Raw genomic sequence first — 17,427 nt, forward strand, 5'->3', positions numbered from 1 at the left:
CTCCTGACTTTGTGCCTTTCTTCAGTGGAGGGGAGGGAAAGTAGAACCAAAGGGCAGGGGAGTAAGAAAGGTAAGTTGATTTTATATTCTGGCAGGGCATGTGGGAGGAGTGTGAGAAGGGTTTTTTTTTTTTTTTTTTTTTTGTAGAGGTAGGGTCTCACTATGTTGCCCAGGCTGGTCTCAAACTCCTGGGTTCAGTCTGCCCACCATGGCCTCCCAAAGTGCTGGGATTACAGGGGTGAGCTACCATGCCCAGCCTGTTCACTTTTTATTTTCCAATATCTTGTTGACTGAATTTTTTTTTTTTTTTTTTTTTTTTTTTTGTGAGACGGAGTCTCGTTCTGTCGCCCAGGCTGGAGTGCTGTGGCACTATCTCGGCTCACTGCAAGCTCCACCTCCCAGGTTCACCCCATTCTCCTGCCTCAGTCTCCTGAGTAGCTGGAGTAGCTGGGACTACCCCGCCACCGCGCCCAGCTACTTTTTTGTATTTTTTAGTAGAGATGGGGTTTCACTATGTTAGCCAGGATAGTCTCGATCTCCTGACTCGTGACTCGCCCGCCTTGGCCTCCCGAAGTACTGGGATTACAGGCGTGAGCAACTGCGCCCGACCTGTTGACTGATTTGTTATTTCCTCTTCTGTCTCTGGGCTTTATTTATAGCTTTTATATGTGTACACTTTTAATTGAGGATTAGGAAGATAGCTGAGATAAATGTTTTTTATCTGCCTATTTAAGGAGAACCCCATGTATGTATGTACGTATGTGTATATGAATGAATGACAAGGTCTCACTCTGTTGCCCAAGTTGGAGTCCAGTGGTGCAATCATAACTCACTGTGTTTTCAAAATCCTGGGCTTAAGCAATCTGTCCACCTCAGCCTCCCAGAGTGCTGGGATTACAGGCATCAGCCACTGCACCTGGCCAAGAAGGCATTTCTATTGGGCTTTCTCTTCTAGCCAGGTGCAGAATTCAAACCAAACATCCAAAGAATCTGCTGCAATTCACTCACCCCAAGGCTGCTCCAAGGATCAAGACAGAGTATCGAAGCCACCATCCTGGCCTTTGGGGATGGCCACTGCAAGAATGGAGCCCCACTGTGGGCCAGGCACTGTGCTAGACACTTCACATACTATACTCAGTTTGGTCCTCCTAAGACCTGCCAGTTTCTTAGTTCGTGTAGCCTTTGCCTCAGCTGGATTGAAGCCACAGACTTCTAAGTCAGAAGAGCTGTATTTGAGTATTGGAGCTGCCACTTGCTAGCTGTGTGTGGCAGGTAGAATTCTAATATAGCCTCCAAGATTCCCATCCACTGGTGTACACGCCCTGTTGACTCCTTCCCCTAGAACATGGAGGGGACCTGTGAAGATGAGAGGACATCACGCTCATAATTAGATGACCTTTTATGGAAAAAGTTAAGAGATTTTGCAGATGTAATTAAGTCCCAAATCAAATGATTGTGAGTTCATTAAAAAGGGAGAGGAGGCTGGGCATACAGTGGTTTATGCTTGTAATCCCAGAATTTTGGGAGGCCAAGGTGGGCAGATCACTTGAGGTCAGGAGTTCCAGAGCAGCCTGGCCAACATGGTGAAACCCCGTCTCTTTGTAGAAATACAAAAATTAGGTGGGCATGGTGGTACACACCTATAATCCCAGCTATTCGAGAGGCTGAGGTAGGAGACTTGCTTGAACCTGGGAGGTGGAGGTTGCAGTGAGCCGAGATCATGCCACTGCACTCCAACCTGGGTGACAGAGCAAAACTCTGTCTCAAAAAAAATAATAGGCCGGGCGCGGTGGCTCAAGCCTGTAATCCCAGCACTTTGGGAGGCTGAGACGGGCGGATCACGAGGTCAGGAGATCGAGACCATCCTGGCTAATACGGTGAAACCCTGTCTCTACTTAAAAATACAAAAAACTAGCCGGGCGACGAGGTGGGCGCCTGTAGTCCCAGCTACTCGGGAGGCTGAGGCAGGAGAATGGCGTAAACCCGGGAGGCGGAGCTTGCAGTGAGCTGAGATCTGGCCACTGCACTCCAGCCTGGGTGGCAGAGCAAGACTCCGTCTCAAATAAATAAATAAATAAATAAATAAAAATAATAATAATAATAAAAAGGTAGATGATACTGGGTGGGCCTGGCTTAATCAGGTGAAAGCCACAAAGGAAGGGATTGGGCCTTCCTGAATAGAGAGAGCACCTCCTGCTGGCCATGGGGCAGAAAACCATGCTGTGAAGGGAGGGGCAGGTTTCTAGGAGCCGAGGGCCCTAGTGCCATAGCAGCAAGGACCCAAATTCTGCCAACAACCTGAACACGCTTGGAAGATGACCCCAAGCTCCAGATGCAAACACAGCCTAGACAATACCTGGCTGCAGCGTGGTGACACCCAGAGGGAAGGACCCTGTTAAGCCATACCCGGACATTGAGCCACGGACACAGAGATAGGCAATGTGTGTTGTCTGAAGCTGCCAGGTGGTAGTGATTTACTACGCAACACAGAACATAAGTAAGACGCTCTGTAACTGGAATCTCTCTGAGCCCCCATTTCTCCATTTGTAAAACAAGCCTGTATTGGGGACTCAAGGAGGTAAGTCATCTACAGTGCTCAGAACAGGGCCTAGAACTAGTGAGCTCCGAGAAGCACCAGCTGTGCATTAAGAGGCAATGTCGGGGTCAGGTGCAGTGGCTCACGCCTGTAATCCCAAGCACCCTGGGAGACCGAGGTAGGTGGATCACCTGAGGTCGTGAGTTCTAGCCTGGCCAACATGGCAAAACCCCGTCTCCACTGAAATACAAAAATTAGCCGGGCATGGTGGTGGATGCCTGTAATCCCAGCTACTCCTGAGGCAGGGAAAATTGCTTGAACCCGGGAGGTGGAGGTTGCAGTGAGCCAAGATTGTGCCACTGTACTCCGGCCTGGGCGACAGAGCAAGACTCTGTCTGAAAAAAAAAGAAGAAAAGAAAAGAGGCAGTTATTGATACCATGTGCTACAGAGGGCCACACAAGGGGGGCTAGGAAGGCACAGAGAACAGTACCTCACCCAGACCTGAGCAGCAAGGCTTTCTGGAGGAGGGGACAGGAAAGATTGTTAGACATTGGCAGGAAATGGCCAGACATGGTGGCTCATGCCTATAATCCTAGCGCTTTGGGAGGCCAAGGTGAGAGGATCGCTTGAGCCCAGGAGTTCAAGGCCAGCCTGGACAACATAATGAGACCCTGGTCCCTATGCAAATTGATATTATTATTTTTTGAGATGGAGTCTTGCTCTGTCGCCCAGGATGGAGTACAGTGGCTTGATCTCGGCTCACTGCAACCTCCACCTTCCAGGTTCAAGCGATTCTCCTGCCTCAGCCTCCTGAGTAGCTGGGACTACAGGCACATGCCACCACGCCCAGCTAATTTTTGTATTTTTGGTAGAAACGGGGTTTCACCGTGTTGGCCAGGATGGTCTCGATCTCTTGACTTTGTGAACCCCCCCCTCGGTCTCCCAAAGTGCTGGGATTACAAGCGTGAGCCACCGCGCCCAGCCACAAATTTTTTTTTAAATCATGGTAATAATGACACATGCCTGTTGTCCTAGCTACTCAGGAGGCTGGGGCAGGAGGACTGCTTGAACCCAGGAGTTCAAGACTGCAGTGAGCTATGATTGTGCTACTGCACTTCAGCCTGAGTGACAGAGCAAGACCCCCTATTCTAAACATACTAATAAAAGGCAGAAAAGAGGAAAAGGGGCATGCCAGGAGAAAGCAGCAGCCTGGGCAAAAGACTTCGAGGCGAGAGAGAACAGGAAACATTTCAGAAAAGTCAAACAGGCCAGGCAAGGTGGCTTGCACCTGTAATCCCAGGACTTTGGGAGGCCAAGGTGGGAGCATCACTTGAGCCCAGGAGCTGGAGTCCAGCCTGGGCAACATAGCAAGACCCTGTCCGTATTGAAAGAAAAGTCAAATAATTTACAATAGCCAGAAGGTAGAGGCCAGAGACGCTAAGAATTGAGCCTGGCTGATGAGCCAGGGCCAGATCCAGAGGGGTCACGAATGCCTTGCTAAGGCATTTGGACTTCATCATACACAGAAGCAAGGGCACAGTGGTGGGATGGTGCCTACACCACTGCCAGCCACCCACCAGGAGAAAAGTGGGACGAGGCCAGGCAGAATCATGAAAACTCAGAACTGGCCTCCACGCCCCTTCTCCTCGAAGCTTCAGCTTGACCACCTCCAGTAACAGTGACGGAGACCTCACTGCCTGCTGCTGGGCATCAGTTTTTTTTTTTTTTTTTTTTTTTTTTTTTTGAGACGGAGTCTCGCTCTGTCGCCCAGGCTGGAGTGCAGTGGCCGGATCTCAGCTCACTGCAAGCTCCGCCTCCCGGGTTTACGCCATTCTCCTGCCTCAGCCTCCGGAGTAGCTGGGACTACAGGCGCCCGCCACCTCACCCGGCTAGATTTTTGTATTTTTTTAGTAGAGACGGGGTTTCACTGTGTTAGCCAGGATGGTCTCGATCTCCTGACCTCGTGATCCGCCCGTCTCGGCCTCCCAAAGTGCTGGGATTACAGGCTTGAGCCACCGCGCCCGGCCTGGGCATCAGTTTTAACTGCTGAAAAGGGTAGGCCTTTATAGCAAGGCCATTAAAGGCTGGGCTCTGGATCCCACGCTGTTATTATTATTATTATTAATATTTTGAGACAGAGTCTCATTCTGGTGCCCAGGCTGGAGTACAGTGGTACAATCGTGGCTCATTGCAGCCTCCACCTCCCAGATTCAAGCAACTCTCCTGCCTCAGCCTCCAGAGTAGCTGGGATTACAGGTGTGCACCACCACACCTGGCTAATTTTAGTATTTTTAGTAGAGACGGGGTTTCACCATGTTGGCCAGGCTGGTCTCAAACTCCTGGCCTCAAGTGATCCACCCACCTCAGCGTCCCAAAGTGCTGGGATTACAGGTGCGAACTACTGCACCTGGCCTCATTGTTATTATTATTAATGATAACTTTTTTTTTTTTTTTTGAGACAAGGTCTCACTCTGTCACCCAGGCTGGAGTGCTGTGGCATGATTACGGCTCATTCCAACCTCCACTTCCCAGTCTCAAGTCATCCTCCCACCTTAGCTTCCTGAGTAGCTGGGACTGCAGGCGTGTACCATCATTACCTCAAAGGCCCCAGGCCGGTGGTGGAAGTTGGGGAGTAAACCAGCCATGGGGATATTGTGATGGAGGGGTGTACAGGATATTAAGGGACACAAAGTATCATGTAATTCAGATGGAGGGGGGGTGAGGGAAGGCAGCCAGGAGGAGGTGACCCCTGAACCGAGGCTTCAAGGATAGGAGGAGTTGGTAAGACAGAGAAGGGGTAAGAGCATTTGGAGTGGAGAGAATGGCAAATGCAAAGGCAAAGGCAAGGAGCCATGAAAAGCAAGACTAGGGTGATGTAAGTGGGCTTTGCTACCCACATGTGATGGCTTCTGCAGCACCAGTCATCCTGCTCAGATTGCCACAACAAACCCTTTGTTATATCTGGAAACCAGGGAGCAGAATATAAGGAGGCACCTGGACAGACCTGAGAAAGGGCACCTCTTGGCTGAGCATAGTGGCTCACACCTGTAATCCCACCACTTTGGTAGGCCAAGGCGGGTGGATTACTTGAGGCCAGGAGTTCGAGACCAGCCTGGCCAACATAGTGAATCCCCGTGTCTACTAAAAATACAAAAAATTAGCCAGGCGTGGTGGTGTGCACCTGTAATCCCAGCTACTCAGGAGGCTGAGGCAGGAGAATCACTTGAACCCAGGAGGTGGAGATTGCAGTGAGCCGAGATCGGACCACTGCACTCCAGCCTGGGTGATAGAGAGAGACTCAGTCAAGAAAGAGAAGAGAAGAGGAGAAGAGAGGAGAGGAGAGGAGGGGAGAGGGAGAGAGGTAGAGAGGGAGGAAAGGAAGGAAGGAAAGGAAGGAAGGAAGGAAGGAAGGAAGGAAGGAAGGAAGGAAGGAAGGAAGGAAGGGAGGGAGGGAGGGAGGGAGGGAGGGAGGGAGGGAGGGAGGGAGGAAGGGAAGGAAGCCTCCTTAAACGTCATACCCTATGTGCCAGCTTGTCTTACCCTCGTCGTAGCCCTGAGGAAAACCATGGCCCTTCCAGAGATCTAAAGAAAGAACACCTTATCCTGAAGGGATGGGAGCCGCTGCATCCTTTCAAGCCAGAGAGTGAAAGAATCAGATGTCCCTGCCCTGAGGCTCTGCAGAATGGAGAAGATGAGATGATTCCAGACACAATTAGAAGGAATCAGCAGCAAGCTCTGACATCAAATTGGCTGTGAGGTCCAGGAGCAAGGGTGGGGCCTGAAATGACCCACTTGGAGATCTCGAGTGGGTGATGAGGCTGTTCACCATGACAGGGATTCAGGAGGAAGAACGGGTTTGGAGAGAAAGATAAGAACTCATTTTAGCACATCTGGCATTCGAGTTGCCTATGGAACATTCACATTAACATGTAAGTATAGGGCTTGGGAGAAAAAGATCCCAGTCAGAGATGAGGAAATTGTCAGTGCCCACGTGGCAGGTGAAAGCCTTGGGTCTGCATAAAGGGATGTGAGACAAGGGCAGGACTCCAGGGAAGAAGACATTAACAGTGGAGGGAAGAGGAGTGAATCAGAGGGCAGAGAAGGGATAGTCGGAGAGGGAAGAAAACCAGGAGAGATGAGTGCCCAGAAACTGACCAGGAGGGTACTTCCTGGAGGGATGGTCAGGGGTGTCCTTGCTATTGGAGTGGAGGCTGAAGCGGGAAGCTCACGTGAGCCCAGGAGGCCGAGCCTGCGGCAAGCTGTGATTGCACCACTGCACTCCAGGCTGGGCAATAGAGCAAGACCCGGTCTCTAAAAAGAACTTTTTTAAAAATATGTTTTGGGCCGGATGTGGTGGCTCAAGCCTGCAATCCCAGCACTTTGGGAGAATGAGGTGGGTGGATCACGAGGTCAGGAGTTCGAGACCAGCCTGACCAACATGGTGAAACCCTGTCTCTACTAAAAATACAAAAAAAAAAAAAAAAATTAGCTAGGCATGGTGGCATGCGCCTGTAATCCCAGCTACTCAGGAAGCTGAGGCAGAGAATCGCTTGAACCCAGGAAGCAGAGGTTGCAGTGAGCCAAGACCACGTCACTGCACTCCAGCCTGGGAGACAGAGCGAGACTCTGTCTCAAAAAATAAAATTAAATCAAATTAAAAATGTAGTTTGGAGCAGTTTTTCAGATGGGAGATCATTGACCATGGTTATTTCTAGAACACAGGGCCAACAGAGGGAAAACCAAGAGGGCCACAGAGAGGATGGTAGATGCGGGGTGTGGGAATGGGATCCAGTGGCAGGTGGAGAGGTCCACCTTTGGACAGAGAGGACTAGCCAAAAAGGGAGAGCATTCTGTGGGTGCAGAATGTGAGGAGACAGGAAACTGAGGGAGTACTCCAATAACTGAGGTGTGGGAGGGGGCGGTGTGGAGGGTTGGCATGGGCATGGAAGGGGGAGAAAGGGACAGTTTGAAATAGTCACTCAGAAGAAGGAAAGACAAAGCTGACATTTAAGTGACCTCTCATCATTCATTTATTCATTTAGCAAATATTCTCTGGATGTCCCTTATGGGCAGAGCACCATGCCAAGAATGGAACTCAAACAAAACACAGCTCCTAAAGCAAAGGGCTGGAAATCTAGGCCGGGCGCGATGGTTCACGCCTATAATCCCAGCATTTCGGGAAGCTGAGGCAGGCAGATCACCTGAGGTCAGGAGTTTGAGGCCAGCTGGCCAACATGGCGAAACCCCATCTCTACTAAAAATGTAAAAATTGGCTGGGCGTGGTGGCTCACGCCTGTAATCCCAGCACTTTGGGAGGCTAAGGCGGGTGGATCACGAGGTCAAGAGATTGAGACCATCCTGGCCAACATGGTGAAACCCCGTTTCTACTAAAAATACAAAAATTAGCTGGGTGTGGTGGTGCGCGCCTGTAGTCCCAGCTACTCAGGAGGCTGAGGCAGAAAAATCGCTTGAACCCAGGAGGCAGAGGTTGCAGTGAGCCAAGATCGCACCACTGTACTCCAGCCTAGTGACAAAGCGAGACTCTGTCTCAAAAACAAAATACAAAAATTAGCCGGGAGTGGTGGCACATGCCTGTAATGCCAGCTACTTGGGAGGCTGAGGCACTAGAATCACTTGAACCCGGGAGATGGAAGTTGCAGTGAGCCAAGATCGCACCACTGCACTCCAACCTGGGAGACATAGGGAGACTTCGTCTCAAAAAAAAAAAAAAAGAAAGAAAGAAAAAAAGATTTAAAAAAAGGAAAAGAAAAGGAAAAAAAGAAAAAGAACTGACAGCCAGGTGCAGTAGCTCACGCCTGTAATCCCAGAACTTTGGGAGGCCGAGGCAGGTAGATCCCCTGAGGTCAGGAGTTTGAGACCAGCCTGGCAAACATGGTGAAACCTCATCTCTACTAAAAATATAAAAATTAGCTGGGCATGGTGGCAGCCGCCTGTAATCGCAGCTACTTGGGAGGCTGAGGCAGGAGAACTGCTTGAACCTGGGAGACAGAGGTTGCAGTGAGCCAAGATCGCACCACTGCAGTTCAGCCTGGGCAACAAGAGTGAAACTCCATCTCAAAAAAGAAAAAAAAAAAGAGAAAGAAGAAAGGAAGGAAGGAAGGGAGGGAGGGAGGGAGGTTAAATCTCCCATCTCTCTTTTCTTTTTTTTTTTTTTTTTTTGGGTGGTGGGGGACGGAGTCTTGCTCTGTCGCCCAGGCTGGAGTGAAGTAGCACGTTCTCGGCTCGGCTCACTGCAATCTCCATTTTCCAGGTTCAAGTGATTCTCCTGCCTCAGCCTCCCAAGTACCTGGGGTTACAGGTGCCCGCCACCATACCCAGATAATTTTTTTTTTTTTTTTTGTATTTTTAGTAGAGACAGAATTTTACCATGTTGGCCAGGCTGGTTTGAAACTCCCGACCTCAAGTGATCGGCCACCTCGGCCTCCCAAAGTGCTGGGATTACAGGTGTGAGCCACTGCGCCAGGCCTGCATCTCCCATTTTTCACTAGTTACCCTGTGCCAAGCATTGGACTGAGGATCTGAATATCTCAATTAGGAATTTAAGTGATCTTCAGGGGTGGGTATTTTTACAGACAAAGAAAGTGAGGTTCAGAGAGGTGACTGACTTGGCCAAGCTCATGCAGCTGGAAAATGTCAAGGCTGGCATCTGAACACAGGTTTTTTGGCTTCAGAGTTCATGCTGCCCCTCAACCCCCCTCCCCAATCTCCCTTCCCATGTCCTCTAGGCCTCCCTGCCTCTTCCAGCTTCATACTACAGCACAAGATCTAAGAACACTGGAGCTTCCTGAAGCAACTAAGCCAGACACCCCAGGGTTGGTGAGCTGGTCAAAGCGTGGTCATCTGTGGTCACTACCCTCTGCCCATTCATCCAAAGCCGTCTTCCCGGCCTGTGTTGAGAAGCGAGGCAAGGTTAGTCCTCATGCATAAGCCACCTGTTAACACGCCACCTCCTCAGTGCCATGTGTCATCGTTTCAAGGGGGCCCATCCCCAGTGTGTCCCTAGCAATGAAGCTGCAGTCCGCATGCTCTATTGTCAGCCCTTGGCAGCCTGCTTTGTCACACACATATGATGGCTTTTGCGGTGGCAGTCATCCTGCTCAAATTGCCACAACAAACCCTTTGTTATACCTAAACCAAAGCTCTGGAAAAAGGGAGAGTAGCTGTGGGTGATGCCTGGAGCTGGGATGGGCGGAGGCAAGATCCCAATCTCAGGCAAAGTTCCAATCTCAGAGGGGTTAGATAACCTCAGGAGCCATTTGGCCAAACTGGGCACATATCTGATGTCAGTAACAGGTACCCCTGGGGTCTTTCCAGGGAGTGAAGGAGGCAAGCTGGAAACTCAGCTTCAAAGCAGCAGGAGATGCTTTGTGGGGCTCTGATATCTGTGCTACACTAAGTGTGATCTTGGCAAATCACTTCATCTCTCAAAGCCACAGTATCCTTATCTGTTCAATGGTGCTTACCCTCTTAAAGATGTTAGTTAGGAGGGGTAAATGAAAGCTTGTACAAAAAGCTCTTAGCACACTGGTCAGTCATGCAGTAAATTCTCAGAAGACATTAGCAATTATTTTCTGAGCACAGAGATATTGAATGGGCTGGAGATGGAAATGTTCAGAGGAGTGAGCTGCAGCTGGGAGAGGCTGCAGAAGGTGGTCGGGCTGGTCTGGGGAAGGAGTCTCATTTTCTCCTTCTTCTTGCGAAGAGCACAGACCACAACTAAACGTTAATGCAGTCAGCAGCTGTTCCTAATGGGGAGGGGAGCTGTGAGGACAGAGGAAAGAAGCCTCACTTTAAAAAGGATTTGAGTGGGGAGAACGCGGCAGGAAAGAGCTCAACAAAAAACCAACGTGGAAACCCAGCAGCTAGGCAGCTGGCGAGGGAATGTCAAACCCAGCAAGAACTACCATAATGCACAGTGTAGGAGGTTCCCCTGGCCCAGGCCGCTTGGAAATAGGAGCCAAGACTCCTGGAAGGGCAAACCCCAGGGCAGCTGCCCTCCTTGTAGGGGGTAGAAGACGTGCCCCACACTACCCACTCCAGCAGCAAGACTTCTTTAGAACTTGGCTCTAGGGAGGAAGCTCCCTTGTGACCAAGAAGTTGAATGCAACTCATCCAACAGGGAAGTACTAGACGGAGACAGAGATGGGAGGTGGAACTGAAGCAAGCTATTCCCTGCCCTTTGGGAAGCTTCCAGATTAGAGGGAAGAGGGCAAACTGCGGGAGGCTGCTACTGTGTGGCTGGCAGCATGATGAAGTGGAAAAGCACGTGAGTTCTGGGGCCAGAAGCCCTGAATTTAAATCCTGGCCCCACCACTCACTGCCTGAGCCATCTTGAGCAAATAAATCACTTGAATGATATCTCCGTGTCCTCCTCCATACGACGGAGGAAGTGATGATATCTGACGCCCAGGGTTGTGGCGAGGATCAAATGAGATGTTAGTTATTGTTCAAGGGTAAAGGGGAGGCCCAGGAAATCGTTATAGGGCTGAAGGAGGGAGATGGTATCTGTACTGGAGTACTGGGGAGGGGCTCATGGGGGAGGTGGCACTTGACATGGGCCTTGAAGGGCACTTAACAGGTCTTCCATAGGCAGGACAGGGAGGGGACATACTCCAGGCAATGGGGACAGTCTGAGCAAAGGGCAGGGCAGCTATGACACAGCTGTCTCCCTTTGTAGCCCATTCTCTACCTCTGTGAATCTGATCCCTCCCACCTTCCCACACTCACAGTCACAGCTTCAGTGAAAAGAAAGATACAGACTAGATTAGACATCTGATGCAGAGGGCGATGGGGTCTGGGAGGAAAGAATGTCGTTCAGCCGGAGCTATCCAAGGAGACTTCCTGGAAGAGGAGGCTTTTAAGCAGAGCCTCAGAATTTGAAGTACATCAATAGGAGATTTCAGACAGAGGGGACAACTTAAATGATACCGTACAGGCCTGATGCAAGTTCCCAGAATAAGGAGCATAAATGAGTGGGAGAAAACCGACAAGACTGGGCTGCAGGATGGGGGAAGATCAAGGCAGGCCTTGAGTGCCAGGCTAAAGTATAGGCATGAGGAAGCTATGAAATACCACGGGAGAAGAGTAGATGCTATGGCCAGAAAGATGAGTCTGGGGCCATGAAGAGGAGGTGTTCCATCAGAGAAGTTCACCAGGGCCTCACTGTAATCCAGATGGAGGGTTCACCTGACCAATACTGCAAGGACAAGAGGAGGTGAGGCAAGGAGGAACCATAGGATTTGGAGGGAGAGAAGACGGGGAGTCCAAGATGGACCCCAGGGAGAACTCCAGTCTTTCCTTTTGGAGTTGGCTTCTCCCATATATCATTAGTCTTTCCTGACCCGCAGGTTGATTAAATCTGGGAGACCCTGACCCTGAAGCCTCAGTAATTCAGGTCCTAGCAGGCCTCCCTGCCTTGAGGAGACACCACCCCCATCTGGGGCTCTCTCCAGGCACGGTCCAGAAGAGCTCTAGGCCTGAAGGTAGTGTTACCCACCATCGGGTCCATCCCCAAATTCAAGGTATCCCTGGATATGTTCCCTCTCCTGTGCCCCTTCCCTAAACTCAGCTGGGTCTAAATTCCGGTGGCGCCGACGGGGTTAATGTTGGCTGCTGTCACCGCCTCTGCACGCCCCCGCTCCAAACCTGCCAGCTGCAGCGGCGAATGCCGAAGCCGAAAGCGAGGGACCAGGCAGCCGTGGGGGTGGAGGGGACACATCGCAGCAGCTGAGTGACAGGCAGCGGGGTGATGATTGGCAGCTGCCGAGCAGCCTGGACTGGGACGGGGGCGGGGGCGCAGAGGTGGCCCCAGGAGGCCCCCATACCCAGGGTCTTGCGCCCTGAGCTAGGTTCGTGCCCGCAGTGGGCTGGGCCGGGCTCGCTCCCTCCGTGCCCTGAGCGGGCGGGCGGGGCGGGGCGGCGCCCTCCCCCCCAGACCCCACCGGCTGGCGAGTGTCTCTAAGGTGACACTCGGGTGCGCGGCAGCAGCGGTGGCTGCAGGAGCTCGCTCTCCGCCCAGGCTCCGGCTCGGCTCCAGCCGTCCGGGGGACGCCGCGGTGCGCAGAGCGCAGCACCCCGACTCCAGCCGGGAACCCCCGCCCCCGGGGGGCGCAGGAAGACCCCGGCCGGCCTCTCCTAGGCGCAGCGCCCAGCATCTCGCGGCTCCTGTCGTCTAAGCGTCGGCGTCGCTAGGGACCTGCGGAACCCTGCGCTCCCCTCCCTCCCCGCCTCGCGCCCCCGGCCCGAGAGGACCGAAGACTCGAACTTGAGCGGGGTGCCCCGAAAGGCCGCGGGAGCCGCAGGCGGAAGGCGGCCGCACGATGGCCGAGGGGCCGGGCGGCGGAGGGCAGCGCAGGGATTGGGCTGGCGGCGGCCGGGCAGCCGAGGAGGAGGTGGTGCGGCGGCGATGCCGGCGCGGGGAGGAGGCCCAGGTCGCGCAGCCCTGGCCCGAGGGTCCCCGGGCCACGGCCGCTGGGCCCCCGGTGGAGGAGCGGTTCCGACAGCTGCACCTACGAAAGCAGGTGTCTTACAGGTAAGGAGGACGCGGGCAGAGGGGAGCGCGGCGCTTGGGACCACCCCTCTTGCAGGCGTCATTGCACAAGCGTTTATTGTGCGCCCGCCGCCTGCCTGGCGCTGGGAGTTTAGAGATGACTGCCGAGGGATCTCTGTCTTTCGTGTACAGTGGGAAGGAGGCAGCTTCTGAGACTCCTTCTCTGCCTGAGCCGTGAAAGCCCTATTCATCCACTATGCAGCGGCTGAGGGAACTGTGTACCAGGCGCTGAGGAGAGGAAATAGCCAAGACATTGTTCTTAGCAAACCTCTATCTGCTGGGGAGAACCAGGAGATGCCCTCTGACCCTTCTGGGGGAAAGAGGAACCCCCTCTTCATTCAACAGGTCTACCCTGAGCTTTCCCGTGGGCTAAGTCTGTGCTAGGCACGGGCTTGTGGAAGTGACTGAGAGGCTCCCTGACACCACGGCGGAGACCCTGCTGCCCAGAGATGGGGAACAGAATTCCCTCCTGAACCCCCGTGCCACAGCAGGCCCTGGTTGGCAACCTCTAGGGGCAGAGGGAACCTCCCCACCCCCACCCAACATCTTCTTAATTCAACTGTCTTCTGCCAGTGTCAGAGTCTCTTGGTCTGCCGCCTCTGCCCAGAGGGTCCTGGAGGAGCCAGCTGGAGTGGGCCCCAGAGGTCATTTTGATGACTGGGGTAGGACGTTAATGAGGGAGGACTGCCCCTCAGAGCAAGGGTGGGAGAGTTACACAGAGGGTGGAGCTGGGACAGCCCAGTACACACCTTACCTTCCTCTTCCTCTCCCAAACCACAGCCTCAACTTTGACTTGCTGCCCCTCTCAAGCCCTTGGTCCAGAGTGATCTCCCCTGGAAAGTCTAGCAGGGCCACTGGGGCAGCTGCGGTCCTTAGAGCCATCTGCCTGGTTGGAGAGGACAAGTTCCCTGTCCGCTTACAACCATGGGGCGTTTGGGATATGTCTGAGGCCCTGGTTCTCCCAGTGGCTTCTGGGAAGACGTTTCATAGAACTCGCCCAGCCCTGGGAGCTTGAAAGGTCCCAGTATTCTTAATGGCTCTGGGGCCATCAGGGCTCCATCACTTGGGGGAGGAAGGGACAGTAGGGGAGGGGACTTTCCAAGAAGTGAGATGCTCAGAGCAAATGGGAAGCAGGCTAGGGTCCCATGGGCCCTACCTCCACCTTCCAGGATGTACTAGAAATCGTGGGTACATGGGGCTCCATTACCAAGTTCTTCCAGAACTCCACGCCCAGGGAGTGCATCATCCATCCCATGCCTCTGGCTGTAGATATGGATGTCCCCCTGGGGCAGGAGGAAGTGTAGAGGGCCTCACAGGGGATGCAGCAAAGAATGAAGACTTCTGGGATAAATGTCAGCCTGGGAGTCAGAAGACCTGGTTTCTACTCTTGATTCTGCCAGAGACTTGTGTGTCCTTGAGCTGGACAATATTTCTCTCTGGGTGTCAGTTCTTTTCTTTTAACATAAGGGGATGACCCCGAGGTTTGCCTTAGCTGTGGGTCAGAGACAAATCACAAATGGAGGCTAGGCACGGTGGCTCACACCTTTGTGAGCCACACTTTGTGGAAAGCCACACTTTCCCAGCACTTTGGGCCGAGGCAGGAGGATCACTTGAGGTCATGAGTTCAAGACCAGCCTGGCCAACATGGTGAAACCCCTTCTCTACTAAATATACAAAAATTAACCGGGCGTCGTGGCAGGCGCTTGTAATCCCAGCTACTCGGGAGCCTAAAGAAGGAGAATCGCTTGAACCTGGGAGGTAGAAGTTGCAGCCAGCCAAGATCGCACCACTGCACTCTAGCCTGGTGACAGAGGGTGACTCCATCAAAAAAAAAAAAAAAAAAAAAAAAAAGGCCAGGCGCAGTGGCTCATGCCTGTAATCCCAGCACTTTGGGAGACCAAGGAGGGCGGATCACCTGAGATCAGCAGTTCAAGACCAGCCTGACCAACATGGAGAAACCCTGCCTCTACTAAAAACACACAAAAAAATTAGCCGGGCGTGGTGGCGCGTGCCTGTAATCCCAGCTACTCAGGAGGCTGAGGCAGAAGAATTGCTTGAACCGGGTGGCAGAGGTTGCAGTGAGCCAAGATTGTGCCACTGCACTCCAACCTGAGCAACAGAGCAAGACTCTGCCTCAAAAAAAAAAAAAAAAAAAAAAAAAAAATCACAAATGCAGGCCAGAGTGGAGTAGAGACTTAGAGGGCAGGGAGCAAAGAATAATTGAATAATTAAAGGGCTGAGATAGAAAAATTTGCACACGTGCACACACACACACACACACACGCACACAGTGGCAAGGGCTGGGATCCCCCGGGGTGGCCCCAGAATGGAGGCCCTGCCACAGCCCAAACAACTTGGGGCCTGTAATCACCAAGGATGCCAGGTAATCCCACTGAGGTCCCCCTGACCCCTGCCTCCAGGTTACCTGTGTGAGGGCGGCAGAAAACAACACCAGGGTGGACTCCACTGTCACCCTTGGACAGATGAAAGGGATAGGGCATCTGCTCACTCCCCAGGGTTAGTCTAGGAACCCATTCTCGGTCTCAGAGCTGGACAAGGCATCGAGGCAAGGAGAGCCCCTGGGTAAAGGACAGAGACAGATAAGCTGGGAAAGAGCCAGCAGCTCTTCCAGGCCCAGGGGACCCCAGGGGAACAAACCGTGCTCTCCGGCTAAGCCCTCTCTCGTGGCTGCTGTCCTGGGTGGCCTGTGGCGTGGGGACTGGGGGACCGGGGGCTGGCAGGAGCTCAGGCCCATGGTGGCTCTTTTTACATCCTCCACGTGCCACAGTTCCGTGCAGCTCTGGCTGGCAGCTAACCCTCCCACCCTGCTGTGCGGAGTTGCTAAGAAAAGCACTTGAAAGCCCTTCCCAGAGCCCAGAGTGAAAAGGCTTTTAGACAGAAATGCGGGGGCAAAAAAATCTGAAGGTGGGAAGTGGAAGCGGAAGCGGGCTGAAGGCCTGGCTGCTTCTGACGTAAGTGAGGACGGGGGCTTTGGCAGGACATTAGAAACTTCGAGGGGTGTGGGGATTTCTCAGAAATAGGTTTCCTTCGCCTCCCAGTGCCAGTATGGGTTGGAAGCAACCCTGGCAGCTTCTTTAGATGGATGGAGAGATGGCGGGTGTGCGCCAGCAGAAACTCAGACACCTGGAAAGGCAGGGGAGAAGGGCAAGAAGGCAGGAAAGTAGGCAAGAGAAGAACTTGAATGGGGTGGGCCCTTGTTTGGTTTAAATGGGTCCTGGTTTCCAATAAGTCATAAAAGGGCAGGACAGGTCCAGGCACGGTGACTCATGCCTATAATCCCAGCACTTTCAGAGGCCAAGGCAGGAGGATCGCTTGAGCCCAGGGATTTGGGACCAGCCTGAGTGACATAGTGAGACTCTGTCTCAACAAAAAAGAAAGAAAAAAAATTTTTTTTTTTTCCTGTAGAGACAGGGTCTCACTTTGTCACCCAGGCTGGATTGCACTGTCATGATCATGGCTCACTGCAGCCTTGACTCAGGTGATCCTCCCACCTCAGCCTCCTGAATAGTTGGGACTACAGGCACACACTATCATGCCTGGGATAATTTTTGGTATTTTTTGTAGGAATGGGGTTTCGCCATGTTGCCAGGCTGGTCTCAAACTCCTGGGCTGAAGCAGTCGCCCACTTTGGCCTCCCAATGTGCTGGGATCACAAGCGTGACCCACTGCTCCTGGCCTCTACAGATTTTGTTAAAATTAGCTGGGCGTGGTTGCACGAGTCTGTAGTCCTAGCTACTCAGAGTGTTGAGGTGGGAGGATTGCTTAAGCACAAGAATTCGAGCTGCAGTGAGCCACGATTGCGCCACTGCACTAGAGGCTGGGAGATAGAGTGAGATTCTGTCTCTAAAAAAAGCGGGGGGCAGGGCAGTAGCGCCTGACATCTTGCATCTCCATCTGGAGGGAAGGAAAAATAACTCTTATCCTAAATGATCAGGGTTGGGCTCAAGATACCACGGGAGAGCGGGCTCCAGCTAGGTAAAGCCAGAGTGGGGCAAGGGATGCAGGGCTTGGTCTAAAAGGATCAGTTCAGAGATGCAGGATTTGCAACTCCAGAGTTAAGCTCAGTGGTTTCCAAACTGGATCACCTGGGGGTCTCTTTTAAAATGGGTTTTTTTTTTTTTTCTTTTGAGACGGAGTCTTCCTCTGTTGCCCAGGCTGGAGTGCAATGGCGTGATCTTGGCTCACTGCAACCGCCGCCTCCTGGGTTCAAACAATTCTCCTGCCTCAGCCTGCCAAGTAGCTGGGACTACAGACTCCTGTCACCACGCGGGGCTAATTTTTGTATTTTTAGTAGAGACG

At 52.6% G+C, this 17,427-nt stretch overlaps 1 protein-coding gene across 2 annotated transcripts in view; it reads left to right on the top strand.

Moving 5' to 3' along the window:
• The first annotated feature begins 12,509 nt into the window (after positions 1 to 12,509).
• Positions 12,510 to 17,427, top strand: part of DGKZ (diacylglycerol kinase zeta) — a 48,757-nt gene continuing 43,839 nt past the window's right edge. For both annotated transcript variants that reach the window (XM_030917563.1, XM_030917564.1), the window contains exon 1: positions 12,510 to 13,089. In XM_030917563.1, the coding sequence (XP_030773423.1) occupies positions 12,878 to 13,089 (212 nt within the window). In that variant the 5' untranslated portion in view covers positions 12,510 to 12,877. The remainder of the gene's footprint in view (positions 13,090 to 17,427) is intronic.

Source organism: Rhinopithecus roxellana, chromosome 15, assembly GCF_007565055.1.
Source record: "Rhinopithecus roxellana isolate Shanxi Qingling chromosome 15, ASM756505v1, whole genome shotgun sequence".
NCBI classification, from domain to species: domain Eukaryota; kingdom Metazoa; phylum Chordata; class Mammalia; order Primates; family Cercopithecidae; genus Rhinopithecus; species Rhinopithecus roxellana.